The sequence below is a fragment of the Ceratotherium simum genome, chromosome 34 (genome assembly GCF_057802395.1).
Source record: "Ceratotherium simum simum isolate JZ-2026a chromosome 34, ASM5780239v1, whole genome shotgun sequence".
NCBI classification, from domain to species: Eukaryota; Metazoa; Chordata; class Mammalia; order Perissodactyla; family Rhinocerotidae; genus Ceratotherium; species Ceratotherium simum.
This window is the reverse complement of record NC_141933.1, coordinates 19,269,446-19,292,510: the sequence shown is the minus strand read 5'-3', so window position 1 is coordinate 19,292,510 and position 23,065 is coordinate 19,269,446. Positions and strand designations below refer to the sequence as shown.

General features: G+C 36.1%; 1 protein-coding gene across 1 annotated transcript; it reads left to right on the top strand.

Annotated features, from left to right (window-relative positions):
* The first annotated feature begins 2,679 nt into the window (after nt 1-2,679).
* On the top strand, nt 2,680-3,636 carry LOC101389684 (olfactory receptor 10AG1-like). The gene has a single exon (XM_014779776.2). The coding sequence runs from the start codon at nt 2,680-2,682 to the stop codon at nt 3,634-3,636; it is 957 nt and encodes a 318-aa protein (XP_014635262.2).
* Nucleotides 3,637-23,065: the final 19,429 nt, after the last annotated feature.

The window sequence follows — 23,065 nt, the reverse complement described above, 5'->3', positions numbered from 1 at the left end:
AAGAAAAAAAAGAGATATAAATGATAAATAATAATGAGAAAATAACAATGATAAATACAATGAGTATGATAATGATCATAACAACAAAGCCTAATAGAACTTCAACTACCTATTTTAAGTCAAGCTGTTAACATAGATTATGCTCCTTACTCCTCAAAACAACTCCCTGACTTACATATTATTACCATGCATATTTTCAAACAAAGAAAATTAAGCTCTGATAATTTAAATAAGGACATATTACCCAAATATATCTAATTTCCATTTTAAGCCACTCAGTGTCAAGTTCTTTGGTCAGTGAGTACTTAAATCTAGTTAAATCGAGCAAAATTGTTGAGATTAGTGGGACATCATTCCTGCAATTACCCACCTGGATATATTTATAGATCTCTCACTCACGTAAGCATTGGACTATCTATTGGAACACAAAACTGAATGAGGACATGAAAACATTTTTTTCCTGGAATATGTTTTATTCTCTTTTCTTGAAAGTAAAAATAATAGAATGATTCTGTGATACCTTAAGATTTGACAAAGTCTCAGAGTAGATGTCACTTCTTTAAGAAATTGTCTGGTGCTCCCTTAACACCTTGCAATTCTTTCTACACAGACTCTGCACGTTGTAGGGTAACACCTGACTTACCTGTCCAACTTCCCTACTAGTCCATAAACTCTGTAAAACAGAAACTGAGCTCATAAATATTTACCAATAGTATCCCTAGTATTTAACTCTCTTTGTATTTAGCATACACTTAGTGTTTATTCATAATAAACTTCAATATATGCTAGAAAATATATATTGATGACAGCCTGATATATTCATCAAATATATCTGGGTCACTGAAAATTCAATTTTATTTTTGCTTCAGTTCTTTTTCATCAGGTATAACTTCTGAAGAAAAAAGTGTAGAGAAGGTGATATGCAATCTAGAAAGTTTTGAGAAGGTGTAAAATGGGGAAATAACTAGCAAAATGTGAAAAGAGGAGAAAAAAAAGAGACCAGACATTAAAGAGAGGGAGGACAGGAGAAGATTTTGGGCAGTACACTCGGTCTCAGTTTATAGAGAATCTTATATTATTTGAATCTGAAACGTCCTAGGTCCTTTGTCCCTCCTCTTGATGTTTCTGAGCGATAAGCAGAGATGAGCCAGGATGGAGCATTTATCTTTAGAGCATGCTGTGAAAAATTAAAGTCAGAACAGAGGATCCACTGAACTAAAAAAGGAGGAGTTTATAATTAGTGAGAAGTGAGAAACAAAAAGAAATTGTTAACTTGTTTTAGTCCTTTGGAATTTGTGAGAAGGAAGGGGAACTGGGGGTCTTAAAAGAAAAAAACGGAGGTTGTATTCTGCAGGAAGAAAGATGAATTTGGAGTCTGGGAAATGGAGGAGAAACTTAAAGTCTCATGGCAATGTGGATTTTGGAGTATGTGACAATCTGAAAATGTCACAGTTGAGCATTAGTGAAGGCAGGATGGAAATCACAAAAAGTGCTGTCTAGGATCCAGTCCGGTGGAGGAGAGACTGAACTTTTTTTGGCATAAAAATGCTTAATTCTTGAAGAAGCTGATTAGGCTAAGTCTATACTGCATTTAGCACTGTGCTATCTGATCGTTGTTCAGATATAGATATTTAGAATATGTACTATATAATACATATTATGTTTATAATGTATACTTAGTATTTAATAATATTATTAATAACACAGATTTTACATTTTGTCTGGTGTGAGGTGTGTGAACCCTCTGATCAAATTCTCTTGCACTTTCTATTTTCTCTTTTCCTTGTTTAATTACCCCTTAAAGGCCCTAAACTTATCTAACTTCTCCTAAAGGCATAGAATTTGGAATACAAGCAGAATTAAGATTATTGGGGACCAAGACAGGGTGAGGACATATTAGAACACAATCTTATTTACTTTATTTCACCTTCTAAACTTCAAGTGAACATGTGACTTGTTATGACGCATTATTTCCAGTACAAATTTGTATGATATATTAAATGAAATATTTTTCTATGATGGAGGCAAGGTAATATTCCTTTAACTTTCTGACCAGTGTCTAAGTCTCTTTCCCAGACAGTGGTGGCCGAGGCTGGCCTGGACTGGGCCTGGCATTAGAGTCTTACCGAGCACCTTGCCCTTTGGTTACCTGAGATGCAGTTCACAGGGGAAAAATCAAACTAAATATGAAAGAATCATAAAAACAGATTGTAAATTACAAGGTGCCAGGCAGAAAAAACACAAATAAAAAGCAATATAGATCAGATTGATCAGGAAGGAGAAAGCTTTCTCATCAGAGAATGTCACATTTTCCCTAGAGAGGTTCTTACCCTGAGACTAGGCTACCTGACACATTTTGGTCTTATTTTATTGGTGTCTGTTTTGCTGTGTTGCTCATTTATCCATATTGTTAATATGAGCAGGAAGAATAGAGTTTAAGATTACTTTCTGTTTTTACATACTGGAATTTTGTGATATTGGATTTGAAATATATTACCAAATTATTACCAAATATGTTATCAATATTACCAAAAATACAAAACAAAGAAACAAACCAAAAAAACCTGTATATCTGTCCTGTATCAGTGGATTTGAAATCATCTATTTAATATGTCTCATTTGCAGCTGGGCTCAACAGGTTGAAGTGACTTCTAAACCTTGAAATCATTCTGTTCACAGATGGGATCCACCGGACAAAATCCTGCACAGGGGAACCTCACTGCATTGGTGGGATTCATCCTGCTTGGCTTTTCTGATGTTCCTGACCTCCAGGGATTTCTTTTTGGGCTGTTTCTGATCATCTACATGATTATTCTGATGAGCAATAGCCTCATTATCATAATAACCCAGGTTGATCCTTCCCTGCAGACCCCCATGTATTTTTTCCTTAGGAACTTTTCTTCTTTGGAAATATGTTATGTGTCAGTCACTATCCCCAGATTATTAATAGATCTTTGTAGACAAAATAGAGATATTTCCTTTCTGGCCTGTGCTATTCAAATGTATTTCTTTCTCATCTTGGGAGCCACTGAGTGCTTCATTCTGACTGCAATGGCTTATGACAGGTATGTTGCCATTTGCAACCCGTTGCTCTACCCTCTCATCATGAACAATAGGCTGTGTATCCAGTTGGCAGCTGGCTGTTGGATCAGTGGAATTCCAGTCCACACAGGGTTCACCTACCAGATCTTCTCTCTACCCTTCTGTGGATCTAACCAGTTGAATCACTTTTTCTGTGACATACCTCCAGTACTTAAGCTTGCCTGTGGGGACACTTTTATGATTAAGATGCTGATTTATGTGTTTACTGTTCTAGTTGTCACTATTCTTCTTACATTGATACTTGGATCTTATGTGAAAATAATCTCAACCATTCTGAAGCTGCCAGTAGCAACTGGACGAGACAAGGCCTTCTCTACTTGTTCTTCTCATCTCATGGTTGTGGCTTTATTCTTTGCATCAGGCATCATTACGTATTTGACACCGAAGTCCAGTCATTTAACAGGAATGGACAAATTCCTTTCTCTTTTTTATACCATCGTGACACCAATGTTTAACCCTATAATATATTGTCTGAGAAACAAAGATGTTATGGTGGCACTGAGAAAATTCCTACCGAAATGGATTGTGCTATGACTCAAAAAATTCATATGTTATTTATCACAGTCTTCATACATTAATTTTGGTTTTTATCCAATTTTGCTAGGAATCTTAATTATTCTGAATGAGTGATCTACTTTTATCACACGTGAAATAAACTGCTGTTATTTTTAAATAGTAAATTAATCTCAAACTCAATCCAAGGTGTTGAAATATGTGAAATAGCACATTGGAGCCATTAAAGGTTGTTGTTTTTTAAGATTTCAGAATATTGCCTAAATTTTCTGTTTCACAAAAAGATGACTCATCTTTATATCTCCAACCCCAGTATATTGTCTGAAAAATAATACACATCTAGTTAACTTTGTTAGATTGAAAAGATAACTAACAGCAAAAGTTTAACTATCGGTGTTTTATCTGCTCATGATCAATAATTGCATTATAATCAGGAGAGGTGACACAAAGAAAGGAAGGATTTGAACCCAACAACAGTATGCACAATTGATGTGTTAAAGAAAGTTGACATTCCATCTGTTTTTATTGGTGATTCATCAGCTAATTCTCTAAAGCTGAATTCACATATGAAAAAGATGGCCCCGCTATCTTAGTTTCAGAATTGTCCTCCTCTAGAATACTACTTAATCATCTTCACTTTTATCGTATTAATTAGAAAATGATTATAATTTTGATATACAGGTTTTAAATGCAGACGGCTTGCAAGTTGTGGGCAGGAGTAGGAGGAAAAAATACAAGTATTTGAGTAACTGAAACAAGGAGTTTTACATAAAACTACTAAAATGTTAGCTCTGGGCTGTGTGGGAGTTACTTTTCTTCCCATTCCCTTCTTGAGGGAGAAATCAGTAATTTTCCTTCATTATTTCTTTTAACAAACTTTATAGGGTCTTAATGATAAAGGAATAGCTATATAGGAAGACAGGAAAGGGTAAATTTGAACATCAAAGCAGCAAAATTTGATAAAACCCACATTAGGCATCTCTGTTCTCCTCTATTTCCTCCACACGATCTTTCATTCTCCAAACTTTCTGGCATCAACCTTTCCAGGCTCTTGGGCACACTCACCAGGCTTCTCACGATGTTCCTTTCACAATACAGAACACGGTTACTCGCCTCCACCTTCTCCATCACTCCTGTCACATTTGTCTTCAAAGTTCTTTAGAAGGTAATGTGAGGGTGCGTATGAACAAAAAATAGTTTTGCCCTTTTATCACTATAAAGAGATTATCAAACGTATTATAAATAAATAGATATTATAGATCTTAAATTCTGTGTGACAGAGGTATCAAAACAAATATTAGAGGAATTATTCATTTATATATTTTTTCGTAATGTTACCTCTAGAGCTGACTCTTCCCCCAATGAGATCAGAGCTGTCTATCGTGTTTGGAATATTTAAACTGTGAAAGATCTCTGCAGCAGCAGAAGAAAGGGTGGGTATCGGTGTACACACTGTATTCGAAATTATATGTTCAGTCAACATACAAACATCAGAATTTTATTTCCTTTTTAAATGTATAATCTTAGAATTTTGTATCAGACATTATATATTGGAAATCCAGTTTGAGGAAAATGAAAGGAATAAGAATAGTCACAGAAGGGCCATGAAAATGGGGAAGCCCTTGTGTGGTCCAAAGGATTGTCCTAGTCACATTACCACAGTGAGAAGGATGGACTTCCTAGGTTCATCTTCTTGGATAAGGAGAGCAAGAATGACACACATGAATCCCACATGAAGATGAGTGCTTGAGCTGCAAAATACTACGTGGTTTTTAGAGATGTGAAACATGTTAACTTATTGGCAATTTTACCTTTGGTGACCCCACAGAATAATGGGAAAAGCAGTAATAATTTGCTGTATTTGAACTGAGGAAAGCTTTCCAAGTTTTCCTGGCAGAATGTGTCAAGGCAGGTCATGAAGTTGTGGTTATTTACCTTTACTACATCTGTCATGATAGCAACCTTTGAAACAGTCTTCTAGAGTGAAGAAACTAGACATTGTTGGAAGATGACACCCTCTAAAGCTATCAGTACAGGTTTGACTGCAGTGATGAGAAGAGGTGATAGCTGTATTACCATCAAATAATTTAGAAAGCATTTTGCCTGTGTTGATAGAAAGCAATGAGTCCTGAGACATGGAGAATGTGTAATGCTCCTAGCCATAACCCTGTTCTCTAACAAAAATTAGGGGAGGCAGAATCTGGAGATTCCAACATATATGCTAGTAAGGCATCCTCAGATATTGGTTTCTGAATATAATATTCAACCTGATATGTATTGCCTGCATGAGAATATCTTTTTTTTAATGGGAAGAACCATTGCTCTGGTAGTGCTTAGTATCAAAGAGGTGTTTTCCATCAATGGCCAACTCATTTCTCTCCTGGGTACAAGATCACTCCTATAGAGATTTCTTTCAACATAACATGCAGAGCCAATTTTCCCAAATATGACTTTCTGGTACTGGTCACTTACTCAAGCTCCAGAATCCTATCTGTAACTGGGTGCTTCTCTCTGAATGTGCCTTTAACATTTGCATATGATTGTTTGTTTTGGGATGTCCTTATCCTTCCTTAAATGTCTAGGTCAACATTTGAAAGTGAAGAGGCCCATTTTCCTCTGAGATTAGAGGGAATAGTTAAGTGATGTTTTGTAAGAATAAACTTGTATGAGAAATATCTTGAATATTAGAATGAAATTTCTTTACAAAACAAAGATAAGATGTTCCACACAGACTAAGAGTTGAAGAAGGAATCCAGAGCCTTTGATTAGTGGGTGAATATAGGACAGAGAGTTTAGAGGCAAAGTGAGCAGTTCAGAGTTTGGTTCTTTATCGTAGATTAAAAACAATGAGAATCTACTAAAGGTCAAGGGCATTGGGAAGGGAGAGGGAAAGTGGAAACAAAGGCATTCCAAAAAGCAGGAAAAGGATCCAACATTCAGTTTAATTTGGGGATGAAAACGTCATTCTCAGGTTTCTGCCGGGTATTTTTTAAACCCAAATGGGCAGTGGGTGTGTTTGTGTGTGTGTGGAGGAATACGATAATTTGGAAGGAAGTTAGTGGGTTCAGTTTGGAACTTGCTGGGAGAATAACTAGATAAGGTCATCCTGGAAGTTTTTTCTGTTTTTTTTTTTTTCCCCCACATAGGATACATGCTTAATCCATGAGAATGACACAATCACTGTTTTCTATGCATGCACATACACATTTCCCTGCTTTGTCTTCTGACCTTTGATGTGACTGAAACTGATAGAGGAACAAATATATCTTATATCCCAAAGCAACCACTTCCAGCTAGGAAGCAGCCTATGGGGTGGTTTGGAGTAAACCTTTTTCAGAATTGGGGTGCCTTGGTGATCAACTGACCCTATCACATTCTCCTTGGGTCTTTTAACCATGAAAGCAACAGAGAAAAGGCAGTGGAAACAAAGAGTAAGTGGCAAAGATCTAGAATCAGAGGAAGTAGAGGAGTAAAGAGCAAAGGTCAACAAATAGAAGGTGAGCTGTAAGCGTCATAGAGCATCATTAAAGCTGAAATCTACTAAATTAGAGAGAAAGAAACACCTACTTCTGAACAGAAAGAAAATAACTCATTCCCAAATCTGCTGTTGTTTATGGGACTTCTGGCTGTGTTTTGAAATGAACAAAAGTCTAGCTCTCTAAGAGGCCTGCTGAAATGGTTTTCTGTGCTGTCTCACTTTGTGTGTCTCCTGACTGTACAAGTGGAAAGAACTTAGCCAACACAAGAAGGGGTCAAGAAGAAGATACACACACATTCAGATGGAGGAAAAAATGTTGGGTCTACTTCTTCAGGCCTTTCTGATATCTTCTAAGGTCTTTGCATCCCTGCTACTTTCTATCCAGGAAATACATGACTTTATCTTTTCTTGGAAACATTTTCCAGCTACAGTGAAGTTGGGGGGACTCTAAAATATTCTTCTTCCTTTTGTGGCCCAAGAAAATACACTTATCTGGGACAGGTGATAGCATGTTAATTATTCTCTCTTTTGTCTGCAGTCTTGGCCCTGAAATAATTTAGACATTCCAAAGTCTTACTTTACCACAGAGGTCGTTTTGGTCGTTTCCCGCAATATCTACTGGCTCCTGTGGTTATTCAGTGATGAACCTTATTGATTAATAAATGAGAAAATATCAGGCTTCTCAGCTCAGCCCCATCCTTCTCACTTCAGATCTACCTGCAGAGAGGGCTTATCGGGGTTGTTCTTTGCTATGTGTTAAGAAACTTGCCTCTGTGGAGAAAGTTTATAATTTCCCAGAACTTCAGTAGCTGGATGGAGAAGTCTACCTCACTCAGGGGTGAAAGGCTTCAAACCCACCCGGCTACATAATGAAAGTCCTGTTCTCCAATTTTTATATTTTGAGCAATAATATTGATGTTTTGACGTCAATCAATCTATCTCTTGTGTCACTTTTCAATATGTTCTGAAATCTGGTGAGGAAAGAGTAATTAGAAGGATATGTTAAAACGTTAACATTTGAGAGAATCCAGAATAACTAAAGGACGTGAGAGAACTGAGAAGAAATAAAGAGACATTTTGAATTTGGTTTGTGAATGACTCCACCTTGATTTTTTCTTAAGGAATTCAAATATACTTTTTCAGTTTTTTTCTTTAAAAATTATTTCAGCTATTTAACATGCAATGCATGGAGTCTTAACTGAATTGTTTTATTTATATTCACGTTTTATTTAATAAGGTTTAACATATGACTGGATAGTATTTATCAAGTCACTTACTAAACATCAGGAATTATGCCTCACACTTTATAAAACTTAATTTAATTTTCATGGCATGAAAAGAAACAATGAAGCTAAAATAATTTAAGCAATTTTCCAGTCACACATAAGAATTTCTCCAGGTCTAAAGCGTGCGCCTATATACTGCATTATACTATGTATATACTATATTTACTACCACGTGTCCAATGAAAATTCACAAGATTTGGTATCTGAGGACTCTATTTCAAGTCTAGATCCTATCGTGTTATCTGATCATCCTTCTATAACACAGAGGCAGAAGAGAGCTGCCTAAACAACATTTATCTTTTTACTATTGTGAAAATGCCAATATCCAAGCTAAAAATTATGGAGAGGCATTTAAACAAGAAAGATTTAAGCTCATACTTATGTGTCGGGGGGAAGAATTAATCGTTGAGTAAGTTGGAGAAAGAAAGATGAAGACCAGAAGACCAGGGCATTCTTATTCTTGTCCCCTCATACTCATGTTTGTGATTCAGTCTTGATGAGTCCCTAATATTAATTGTAATTTATCCACACCAGTACAAATCCTCATCAATTAATGAGAAGACAGTATCAACGATCTCATTTTACCAATGAGTAAAATGACTCATTAAAAAAGTGACCCACCTTAAAGTGGAAGAAACAAGCTTAAAACCTGTGCTGTCAAACTCTGAACTACTATATTGTTTTTGGATGTAGTATGGGGGCCAGAACAGATTGTAGACTTACATTAAGTGATTCACCTGGTCTCATTGTTAAAGTCTTATTTTAGCAACTACCAAATATAGAAAATGTGGAACTCAGGTTTGATGGTTCAGGTATGGCATATGTTTTATGCAATATTAGCTAACCAATTCTTTAGCATTAGCATGCAAAGTACATTTTATCGATGATTTTGCTGGGGAGAAAAGAATATGTTTTATGCAGTGTACCCTCTTGTAAACTAATTTTTAAATCCTCAACTGATTTGTCAGTCCATTCAAATTCCTTTTTCCTTGATGTTCTTAGGGGCTTGTAATCTGATTTTCCTCCAAGAAAGTGCTCGAAATGCATTGTTGCTTTTCCCCCGAAATCCAAGAAGTACTAAAATTGTTCCTTCTTTTATAATTCAAATCAATTAAATCTAGTCTCAGTGCTTAACCTGGAAACATGTATTTCTAGCCTCAGAAGCACTAAGAAAATAATTGTTCATCAAGATAATAGAATGGATCCATCTTAGAAAGTGGTAAACGACGTAAATAAAAAATAACATTTTTCAGTTACAAAATCTCACAGTGATTTTGTAGGGAGTAAGAAAGTTAATGTCTGTGAAAAATCTGATAACTTATAAATGACAGGTGGATATGAGAATATGACAATGTTGCATTCCTGGAGTAGTCACTCTGTCCCTGTGAAGAGACAGAGTTTTCCCTTGCCTAAATATTAATGTGAGTTTACATTTACTGAAGATTGCTGCGCCAGGCTCTCTGCATAGTACTTGGCACACATTATCTCATTTAATCTTTACAACATTCCAGAAGTTTGATACTAACAACCCAATTTTATTCATAAGGAAAATGAGATGCAGGGAAGTTAAGTCAGTCTAATTACAGTTTAAAAGCCTGAGTCTTAGAGAGGTAGAGCAATTTCTAATAATGACATGGAATGTAATTACCGGGAACGAAGACTCAAACTCCCTGCTCAGAATCCAGTGCCAATGCTTCTACCCACTGTACTGGACGCCTCTGCTCACATGTTAAGGGGCTTACACAGAATTTGGATGTGAAAATCTGCACATCACCAGCTAAATGACAAGGTTCGAGTTTCCCAGTCACAGATATAAATAAGTGCTGGGTTACGTATTCGTTGAAGGGAAAGTCTACTCTGGTGAGCTCTCAGGGAAGGCATAGAGCTGGCTTGAAGCATGAAAAGAGAGTGAGATTATCACAGGCAGTAGAAAGTAGAAAAGCATTTTAGACCAGAGAAAATAGGAAAATGAGTACATGTTTGAATGTCTGTGGTATAAGCAGGAAACTGTTTTGAACACACCACTTTCACTGGCAGAGAAGTTGAGGAGGCTATTACTATTGCTATTACTAGAAACATGAATTTGTAGACTGACTCAGATGCCTGGATAAGAAATTTTAAATTTTGGTATGTGCAGAGTAGTTTTGATTTTATTTTAAAATATATTTTATATATAGATTCACATACATATTATATATACACGTATCAATTACAGAAAACTTGGGAAAATCAGTCTGATAAAAGATTTTGAAGGTGTGTACTCGAACACTTGTGTTGTGCAAAGAGCTATACAGTTAAAAACAAATAGATTTGGGAACAACATGGAAGTGATAATGCCTACAGGGTAGAAACAAATGTTTAAGTTTTTGAAGTATTTTGAGTGTTTTGAACAATAAAATATATTGTAAGGGATAAGAATCTTTTTGGAAAAATAAAACGTCCTATCGTTTTATTGCTTGAGCATCTAAATATCTTTCACCTCCTGCAGCCCCACTGGCCTCCTGCTGCTGCTTGAACTTCTCAAGCTCCCTCCAGCTTCTCCCTCTGTCTGTGTTGCCGCATTGTTTTAACCGCAGATAGTCACATCTTTCACCCACTCGCTCCTTCCCATTGTTGATCTGTCATTTCTCCGCAAGACCTTCCCCAGGCCATTTACCCAAAATTTAAATTCTCCCTCACACGACATTTCTTAAATGCTTGTCTGATTCATCTCTTTCTCCTTACCTATTAGCACTCTGTATAGTATATTATATATTTCTTATCTTCTTTACTGTCAGTCGTCTTCACTCGAGTCTAGACACTGTTAAGAAAACAGCATATTGCTATTTTCAGAGCTTTATCTCAGTGCTTAAAAAGCATCTGCTATACTGTTAGGGTTAAAAAATATTTATTTAGTAAATGAATAAAAATGTATCTACACATATATAGAGAAAAAATTTTATTTCACTCTAAATGTAGCAATTTAAAGTACAGTTTTCTATTTAATACTTTTTTGAGCGATTTTTCTTACGAGATATGCTTTAACAAATTAAACAGAAATACTCATAAAAATTATAAAAACTATGTCCTGTTATTAAAAGGACAGTTCTCTTTTCATCATCTCTCTCTCTTTATGTATGTATATGCACACACATATATATGTTTCTGACTTTATTGGTAAGAGAAAACAAAGTGAGAGGTGAAAATAATGCATGTATATAAAGCCCTAAAGAATTAATAAGCGAGTGGTGAATGCATACAGAATATAATCACACACACAAGATCTGAAAGAGCAGAACACTGACATCGTTCTCTGAATATATTTTCTACAAAAAAAATTCATTTACAAAGGGAAAAGATTTCATGTGGTCCAAATTAATTGTCCAAGAGTATCAGGGCTCCAATTCCATATCATGTAAAAAGTGTACAAATTGATCTAAGAAAGAAGTGTGAGTGAATAATAGAGGCCTTTTCATTGCTGTCTGCTTTGCTACTACCTGTATACCAATAAGGAAGGGTATTAACAATTATTTTATTTTTCCAAAATGTCAATCCCAGTGAAAAAAATGCAATTATGTTTGCCAGTTGCAATTCATATATCAATGACAGTGTTTTCTAGTCATCTAATCATGGATTCGTTATTGGATGTTTTTTTCAAGATAATGGTTACCAAACAACAACAGAAGAAATACTTTGTGTTTTGCTTAAATTGTAGCTTAAATTTCTCTACATTTTTTCTGAAAAGATGAAGTGATTGAAATTATCTTCTGCCTTAAATCAATTCAATCAGCATGAGTTCAACCTTATATATGCTTACATGCTGAGGGCTGTGGTGGACAACATGAATAATATATCAAAAATCCCTGGACTAAATCATACACACACACACACACACACACACACACACACAGCATATTACATGACAAAGAATGTTCAGGATATAGATGTTAATATATTGGATAGATATTATCTATACTGTTAAAATACTTGATATAGTCTTCATTAAGCTAAAGAGTTTGCAAAATTTTTCTTGAAGGGAACAAAAGTAAGTATTTTAGGCTTTGTGTGACAATATTACATAGGTATTTATACAAGCTTTTGAATTATAACTGTTTTAAATTATAACTTTTGTAAAAAATATTCTTAGCTGACTGAGGCTTAGTCATTAAAAAAAATAAAAGAGATAAAGAACAAGTAAGCAAACAAATGGAAAAAACAACAAAATCAGTAGTTTTTTTTTGTATTCTCAAAAAGAGAAATCATCCAGATACATGAGATAATAGAGATAAATGATAAAAATGAGATAATGTCTGAGAAAGCAGTTAGCATACTATTTAGCACAAAATATATGTATTTAGCAATGTCAGAATTCGTTTACTTTTTCCATTGAGCTAAAGACTTCATAATATTCCCAGGAATATCAGAGATACTCTCTGCCTTGACTTCCTAACATCTTCAGACATGTCTGATAGGGGATTTATAATCACATATTTGAATAATAGTCATTTTTTATGGTATTTTTAAATAGGGATTAATAAAATAAGAAAATCATTTAAAAAAGGAGTGGAACTTGAAATATCAAATCAGCTGGAGAATGTTTTTGGATTTGAGTCATTTCTAGGAAATCTGTAATAAAAATATAATCTACTGAATATTTATATAATAAATAAAGCAACCTATATGTAACTAGAAAATGGAGTAAAGAATTTATTGTATTGAAATAAGATAACTACAATGTGTTTTGAAGTTTTGTGTAATGGGAAAGCAATATGTTTGGTGAAATATCTTTATGTAAAGATAATAACATAAGCTCACTCTTTAAAATGAAAATATGAAACCAGAAATGTGGGTCAAGGACATCCTATCTCCAACCTGCCGAGGCACTAATGCCAGAATAGGCCTCCCACCATCAACAAAGATAAAAGAGGACAAGTTATATGAGACAACTGTACTCAGGCATTGCACATAAGACAAAAAGACTGTGATACCAGACAAAAGTGTATTAATTGTCTATTGTTGCATAACAAATGACCCCCAACTTAACAGCTGAAACACACGCACACTCACACACATTTACTATCTCACAGTTTCTGTGGGTCAGTAGTAGTCTTGGCATTAATTAACTTGAACCTCTTCTTAAAGTCACACAAGATTTCAATCAAGTTTTAGCCAGGGCTGAAATCTCATCTGAGGCTTGACTGGGGAAGGATTCAGTTTTCTTGGCAGAATTCAAGTTCTTGCAGTTGTAAGACTGAAGATTTTATTTCTTGCTAGCAGTTGGCTAGAGGAAACACTCACCTCCTAGAGGTTTCTCTCTGATCCTCCCCATATAGGCCTCTCAACATAGGCAGCATACAATATGAAAGCATGCTTCTTCACACCAGCATGGACAATAGAGTCTCCTACCAAGATGGGTGTTATGATCTTATGTAATGAAATCATGTGCACATAATCACATCCATCCTATTACCCTTGCCTTATGCTTAGACTATTAACAAGTCACAGGACTACCTATACTCAATTTTCTGGCATTGCCCAAAGGTACAGTCATCAGGAGGTGGGGACCATTGTGCCATCTTAAGAATCTGTCCACCAGAGAAGGGAAATTTGCAATATTAATCCCATGTTCATGCTATCTGTGCACGTGGAGACAATTTCCTGACCAAAGTACAGATAAACTGGAACTAAAGAAGAGCACAGATGCACCACTGAGCTGAGGAGGCAGAAATCAGCATTCAAGGCAACTAAAAAGGCTACAATCTGCCTACAGAGCATAAAAGATGAGGGTGGTGGCTGGAGGGGAGACAGACCTGAATGAAGTGTGCCTGAGAGAACATCCTTGGAAGAAGGGTGGGGTACGCATATGCTGGAGAAGGCTAAAGAAGGCTTTTAAGAAAGTGACTTCAATGTGGTTGGGGAAAGAACGGAGGTATTAGAGATAAAACATAACTCAGAGACACTGGAATTGCATTCTAACCAGAACTCTTAACACTTTAATAGCATCTCAAGCAGTCGTCTGAGTCATCAGAAGTGCTAGGGTTTTGAAATAAGACATTTTCCCTAAAATGAAGTCTTTTTTTTCCTTTTTTTTCTTTCTTTTTTTTTGAGGAAGATTGGCCCTGCACTAACATCTGTTGCCAATCTTCCTCTTTTTCTTTTTTCTCCCCAAAGCTCCAGTACATAGTTGCATATCATAGTTGTAGAGTTATAGCTCTTCTATATGGACCACTGCCTCAGCATGGCTTGATGAGCAATGAGTAGGTCTATGCCGAGGATCCGAACTGGCAAACACCAGGTTGTTGAAGTGGAAGGCACAAACTTAACCACTATGCCATTGGGCTGGCCCCTAAAGTGAAGTCTTCAGGCTTCTCAAGACCCACTCTAGAAAAAGTTGAAAACTAAACCCCAACAACATCTGTAGGGAAGACAGAATTTTGATGTCAAATTCCCCAAGTTATTTGGACCTGGGAAACACCATGGGCTTTTGACAACTTTACACTAACAAAATACAAAACCCAGACTTTATAAATCAAAATAATCATCCAATAATAATAGCTTGTTACACAAGTTAACAAACTTCATAGGAAGATACCAAAATCTAGAGTTTCTACAATGTATTATTGACAATGTAAAATATACGGGAAAAATTACAGGAGAAGAAAAAGTCAGGAAAGCTAAACCATAAACAAGAAAAAAGGAATCAATTGAAAAATACCCCCAAGATATTTCAGATGATAGATTTAGCAAAGACTTTTAAACATCTCTTATAAGCATAGCCAAGGACTTAAAAATATATATTACTTAAAAGAAAATTGAGTAAACAGAGAATTTCAGTAGAGAAATAAAAATCTAAAAAATAACCAAATTAAAATTCTAGAGTGAAAGATAAAATGAGAGGAAATGAAAACGTAACTGAAAAGTAAGTGAAATGAAAACTTGTTGTGATTAGATTTATAGCAGTTTGGAGATGTTCAAAAAATATCAGTGAACTTTAATTCAAATTACTGGAAATTATACAACACAAAAAAGTATTTAAAAAAATGATTTGAGAGGGGAGTGATGTCAGCATCATGGCAGAGTGAGCTTTCCCTTACCTGGGTATGATACAACAAAAACGACATTCACATACCAACAGAGGACACTCACACAACACAAAAAGACATCTGAGAGACCCATGCAGCCACACATCTGAAAGTGAACGTACTGGACCACCTGAGGAAGTGGGGAGAGGTAAGGAGAAATCCTTCCCCTCTGCATCTGACTGGTGACTCTGGGTCCATGTGACTCCCAGACGGGAGGAAGGGCAGCCCTCTGCAGGTAAACCGTCACTCTCCAAATTCTCTCACAGACTGTTCGAAATTCTCATATGGAGGAGTCTGAACTGTTCCTGGGGTTCCGTCAACATCTGAGCACCACACGAGAGCAGATAGTGAGGGAAGAACAACAAGTCCCCTGGAATCAGGCAGGCAAAAGAGAGAGCCCCTTCCCCTCGCACACCAAGCACTGCAGCTCGCCCAGTAGGCCAGAACACTTGCCAATTGCAGTGGGGTCAGAATACACAGCCCTAGACCCCCCACCCAGTGGCAGCAGATGGAAACTGCAAACAGATAGTGTTAGGATGAGGAAAAACAAGTCAACCTCAGTAGGCATGATGCAAAAATATATTAAATCTACAGACCAGAATGAAAATGACAAGCACCCAGAAATCAACCCTGAAGCCACAGAAATTTATAACCCAAAGGAGAGAGAATTCAAAATAGCTATCAAAGAAAAGCTTAATGGATTACAAGAAAACAAAGATAAACAATTCAACGATATCAGGAGTTTCTTCACAGAGGATATTGAAACCATAAAGAAAAATCGATCAATATTTTAGGAGATGAAAAACACAATGGAGGAGATAAAGGAAAATCTGGAATTTTTAAAGAACAGAGCTAACAATATGGAGGAAAGAATTAGCATTGTTGAGGATAGGAATGCAGAAATGCTCTAGATGGAGGAGGACAGAGAACTAAAACTAAAAGGAAATGAAGAAATTCTCTGAGAAATATCCTACTCAATTAGGAAATGCAACATAAGGATTATAGGTATTCCTGAGGGAGAAGAGAGAGAAAAAGGAACGGAGAGCATATTCAAGGAAATAATAGCTGAGAACTTCCTGAATCTAGGGAAGGAGCTGGAAATACCAGTAAATGAAGCCAGTAGATCACCAAAATATATCGACAGGAAAAGGCCCTCTCCAAGGCATATAGTAGTAAAGCTGACAAAAGTCAATGACAAAGAAACAATATTAAGGGCAGCTAGAAAAAAACAAAAAACAATGTCAAATGAATTCACATCAGGCTTTCAGCAGATTTCTCAACAGAAACTTTACAGGCTAGGAGAGATTGGAATGATATATCCAAAATTCTGAAAGACAAAAACTTTAAGCCAAGAATACTCTACCCAGTGAAAATATCCTTCAAATATTATGGAGAAATAATAACCATTCCAGGTAAACAAAAGCTAAGGGAGTTCATTGCTACAAGACCCCCACTACAAGAAATGCTTAAGAAGGCCCTCATGCCTGAAAAAAGAAAAGAGAAAGGTAATACAAAGTTTCAAGCAAGGAGAAGAATAGGTAGACAAAATGACAAAAATAGTAGCTCTCGATCAGAATAGGTTAGCAAGATCAAAGATCAAAGGAAGGAAAACACCAAAAGTAAATATAACGTCATCGCTTTAAACACACTCACAACACAAGATGGAAGAAGTTGGAACAATAATCACTTAGAAGGGGAAGAGGAAAGGAATTGAATCGACCTAAAGGAAAAAAGAAGTCATCAGATAATAGACTATCACATTCATGAGATTTTTAAGACAAATCTCAAAGTAACCACTAAACAAATAATCAGAACAGAATCACGTATTATAAATAAATAGAAAACTGAAAGAGTTATCATCCAGAACTACCAAACTGAATTGGTAGTCTGAAATACATGGGACAAGAAATGAAATGCAAAAGAACCAGAAAATAAATGATAAAATAGCAACATTTAGCCCTCATATATCAATAATCCCTCTAAATGTAAATGGATTGAATTCTCCAATCAAAAGACACAGAGTGTCAGAATGAATTCAAAGGCAAGACCCAACAATATGCTGCCTCCAGGAAACACATCTCAGCTCTAAAGACAAGCACAGGCTCAGAGTGAAAGGATGGAAGACAATACTCCAAGCTAATGACAAACAAAAGAAAGCAGGTGTTGCCATACTCATGTCAGACAAAGTAGACTTCAAGATAAAACAAGTAATGAGAGAAAAGGGTGCAATATATAATGATAAAAGGGACATTCCACCAAGAACACATATCAATTATAAATATATATGCATCCAGCTTAGGGGTACCAAAGTACATAAAGCAGCTATTACCAAACCTAAAAGGAGATATTAACAACAACACAGTAATAGTAGGGGATCTCAATAACCTACTGACATCAGTGGATAGATCATCCAGACAAAAAGTCAATAAGGAAATAGTGGACTTAAATAAAAAAACTAGACAAGATGGACTTAATAGATATACACAGAGCACTCCATCCAAAACCAGCTGACTACACATTCTTCTCAAGTGTGCATGGAATGTTCTCAAGGATAGAGTGTATGTTGGGAAACAAGGCAAGCCTGTATAAATTTAAGAAGATTGAAATCATAACAAGCATCTTTTCTGACCATAATGCTATGAAACTAGAAATCAACTACAAAAAAATAACTGGGAGAGTGACAAAGATGTAGAGATTAAACAAGACGCTACTGAACAACCAATGGATCAGCGATGAAATTAAAGGAGAAATAAAAAAATATCTGGAGACAAATAAAAATTAAAATACATCATACCAGCTCACATGGGATGCAGCAAAAGTGGTCATGAGAGGGAAACTCATAGCAATACAAGCCCACCTTAACAAACAAGAAAAATCCCAAATAAGCAACCTTAAACTACACCTAACAGAACTAGAAAAAGAAGAACAAGCAAAGCCCAAAGTCAGCAGAAGGAGGGAAATAATAAATATTAGAGCAGAAATAAATGAAATTGAAACCAAAAAAAAGTAGAAAGCATCAATGAAACAAAGAGCTGGTTCTTTGAGAAGATAAACAAAACTGACAAACCCTTAGCCAGACTCACTAAGAAAAAAAGAGAGAAGGCTCAAATAAATAAAATTAGAAATGAAAGAGGAGAAATTACAACAGATACCACAGAAATACAAAGGATTATAAGAGAATACTATGAAAAACTATATGCCAAAAAATTGGACAATCTGGAAGAAATGGATAAATTCTTAGACTCATATAACCTCCCAAATTGAACCAGGAAGAAATAGAGAATCTCAATAGGCCAATCACAAGTAAAAAGACTGAAGCAGTAAACAAAAACCTCCCAAATACAAAAGTCCAGGACCAGATGGCCTCTCTGGAGAATTTTACCAAACATTCAAAGAAGATCTAATATCTATCCTTCTCAAACTATTCCAAAAGATAGAGGAAGATGGAACACTTCCTAACACATTCTATGACACCAACATTATCCTGATACCAAAGCCAGAGGAGAACAATACAAAGAAGGAAATCTACAGGCAAATATCACTGATGAACATAGATGTAAAAATCCTCAACCAAATATTGACAAACCAAATACAGCAATATGTTAAAAAGATCATATACTATGACCAAGTGGGATTTATACCAGGGATACAGTGATGGTTCAACATCTGCAAATCAATCAACGTGATACACCACATTAACAAAACGAGGAATAAAAACCACATGGTCATTTCAGTAGATGCAGAGAAGGCATTTGACAAGATCCAACATCCATTTATGATAAAACCTCTCAATAAAATTGGTGTAGAAGGAAAGTATCTCAACATAATAAAGGCCATATATGACAAACCCACAGCCAACATCATACTCTATGGGGAAAGTCTGAAAGACATTCCTCTGAGAACAGAAACAAGACAAGGGTGCCCACTCTCACCACTCTTATTCAATATAGTACTGGACGTTTTGGTCAGAGCACTTAGGCAAGAAAAATGAACAAAAGAAATCCAAACAGGCAATGAAGAAGTGAAACTCTCACTATTTGCAGACGTCATGATTTTATATATAGAAAACTCTAAACAATCCATTGGAAAACTATTAGAAATAATCAACAACTATAGCAAAGTTGCAGGGTACAAAATCAATTTAAAAAATCAATTGCATTTCTGTATGCTAATAATGAACTAACAGAAAGAGAACTCAAAAAAATAATTCCACTTACAATCGCAACAAAAAGAATAAAATATCTAGGAAAAAATCTAACCAAGGTGGTGAAAGACCTATACAATGAAAACTATAAGACATTATTGAAATAAATCAACAATGACATAAGAAAATGGAAAGATATCCCATGCACATGGATTGGAAGAATAAACATAGTTAAAAGGTCTATATTACCTAAAGCAATTTACAGATTCAATGCAATCCCAATCAGAATCCCAGTGACACTCTTCACCAGAGTAGAATAAATACTACAATTCATATGGGGCAACAAAAGACCCCAAATAGCTAAAGCAACCCTGAAAACAAAGAAAAAAGCTGGAGGCATCAGAATCCCTGACTTCAAATCATACTACAAAGCAATAGTAATCAAAACAGCATGGTACTGGTACAAAAATAGACACACAGATCAATGGAACAGATTTGAAACCCCAGAAATAAAACTACACATCTACAGACAGCTAATCTTTGACAAACGAGCTAAGAACATACAATGGAGAAAGGAAAGTCTCTTCAATAAATGGTGCTGGGAAAACTGGACAGCCACATGCAAAAGAATGACAGTAGACCATCTGCCTATGCCATTCACAAAAATTAACTCAAAATGGATCAAAGACCTGAAGGTGAGACCCAAAACTGTAAAACTCCTAGAAGAAAATATAGGCAATATGCTATTTGACTTTGGTCATAAAGGAATCTTTTCAGATGTTGTGTCTTCTCGGACAAGGGAAATTAAAGAAAAAATAAACAAGTGGGACTTCATCAGATTAAAGAGCTTCTACAAGGCAGATGAAACCAGGATCAAAATGAGTAGACAACTCACTAGCTGGGAGAAAATACTTGCAAAACATATATCTGACAAAGGCTTAATCTCCATAATATATAAAGAACTCACACATCTGAGCAACAAAAAAACAAATAACCCAATCAAAAAACGGGCAGAGGATATGAACAGATGTTTTTCCCAAGAAGATATACAGATGGCCAATAGGCATATGAAAAGATGTTTAATATCACTAATCATCAGGGAAGTGCAAATCAAAACAACACTAGGATATCACCTTACACCCATGAGAACGGCTATAATCATCAAGACAAAAAACAAGAAATGTTTGAGAGGTTGTGGAGAAATGGGAACCCTCATTCACTGCTAGTGGGAATGCAAATTGATGCAGCCTCTATGGAAAACAGTACGGAGATTCCTCAAAAAATTAAGAATAGAAATACCCTGTGATCCAGCTATCACACTGCTGGGAATCTATCCAACGAACCTGAAATCAACAATCCAAAGATGTTTATGCATCCCTATGTTCATTGCAGCATTATTCACTATAGCCAAGAGGTGGAAGCAACCCAAGTGTCCCTCGACTGATGATTGGATAAAGAAGATGCCTTATATATATATATACAATGGAATGCTACTCAGACATAAAGACAGACAAAATAGTCCCATTTGCAACAACATGGATGGACCTGGACGTGCTTATGTTAAGCAAAATAAACCAGAGAAAGAAAGACAAACACTGCATGATTTCACTCATATATGGAAGATAAACCAACACATGGACAAAGAGAAGTATATGGTAGTTACCAGGGGCAAGGGGGTGGGGGGGTGGGGGGGTGGGCACAATGGGTGAAGGGAGGCATTTATAGGGTGGCTGACAAACAATAATGTACAACCAAAACTTCACAATGTTATAAACTATTAAGACATCAGTAAAAAAAATGATTGGAGAGAAAAGATTAGAGCCTCAGGGACAGGTGGAACAGTATCAGGTGGTCTAAAATATGCATAACTGAAAGCCAAGGGTAAGAAAATAGTAATGGCAGAGGACTTTTCAAATTTAGTGGAAAGCATCAGTATACATATCCCAACGAACTCTATTAGAATGAATAAGAAAATCCATCTATATACATCCTATTGAAACAACTGACTGCTTAAAACTAAAATAATGATATGGTAAGTTGAGGTTTATCATATAGATACAAGTAAAATAGATGATATCAGTTACACAAGGAATGAAACTTGAGGAAATGTCATTATACTGTTATAAGATTATCACATTTGTGGAGTGTGAGGTGGGAAGTGGGTATTGTGAAACAGGAAGGATGGAGTGGAATGTGGAAAGTGGAAGCATCAGTTGTAAAGGACGGAGATTAAAGTGGAACAGTTTTAACTCCAGGTAGACTTTGATGAGTCAATGATGTGTATTTTTAACTGTTAGCTCTGAAACAATCACTGCAATGACAATAAAAAGTGGTATATATAAAAAGGCAAGAGAAGAAATAAAATGGGAAAAATAACCCCCAAATTGGCAGAAGAAAACAAAGTAGCAAAACAAAAGAAAAAAATTGGAAAGAAAAAGAAAACAGTGTTATATCATAATGACATTAAATACTTATGGACTAAGCAGTCCAATTAAAAGGTAGACATTAAAACAAAAAAGCAGAACACAGATATATGCTGCCAAATTGAGCTGCACTTTAAATAAATAGGTGAAATCAGGTTGAAAGTAAAAGAAATGAAAAAGTTACATATTTTACACATAACAGGTTGTTAAATATTTTTTGAATGTGCAAGGATGGAAAAAAGAAAAAAATGAAAGAAGAAAGAATAAGGAAAAAATATATATACAGTAGATTATAAGGAGAAGACTGTGGAGGTATGTGTAGAAAATAAAGCAGACATCCATCAAAAATAAAATCAGAAGCACCGATGAAACCAGCAAACAGCCATTGATGATTCAGCAGCTAGTAACTATGGGGGATTGGAATTTGTCAACTCAAAATATGTCTTTGTCTGAATGACATTTGACCCCTACCCCCACTAACTGACCAAAGGAGTTTGGGATGCAAGGCCTGCCCACAGAAAAGGCCATCGCCATAGCCATCTCCGGACACCTGGGAGGGTCAAAGGAGTTTGGGATGCAAGGCCTGCCCACAGAAAAGGCCATCGCCATAGCCATCTCCGGACACCTGGGAGGGTCGTGCTAAGCCCATTCTTAGTTCTGGTTACCCTTTATAGGAGACATTTACATTTGTGAAGAAAATCTCCATTTGTAAAGGTATCTTCTGCCCTGTACCAGGAAGAAGGGGGGGATGCCCTACCTAGAAACTTATCAGAATGGAAGGCGAGGACTTAAATTCATTGTTAACTGTGCTGTTGGGCAATATGCTATCTGACTCCCACTGGGTTCCAGTTCCTATAGATGACATCTCCCTGGAGCCTGGGTTACCATGGTAATGGATGTTTGAGCTATTTTTTTCAGGAACTGAACCCCTTGTCCACTTCAGGCCAGATTGAGACCACCAACCCATCAGCTGGGCCCTTTTGATGGCAAGAGGTTGGAACTCCACCCTCAGGGCATGCTGATGCCGCCATTCTGTGAACATGTGTCCTATGAAGAGA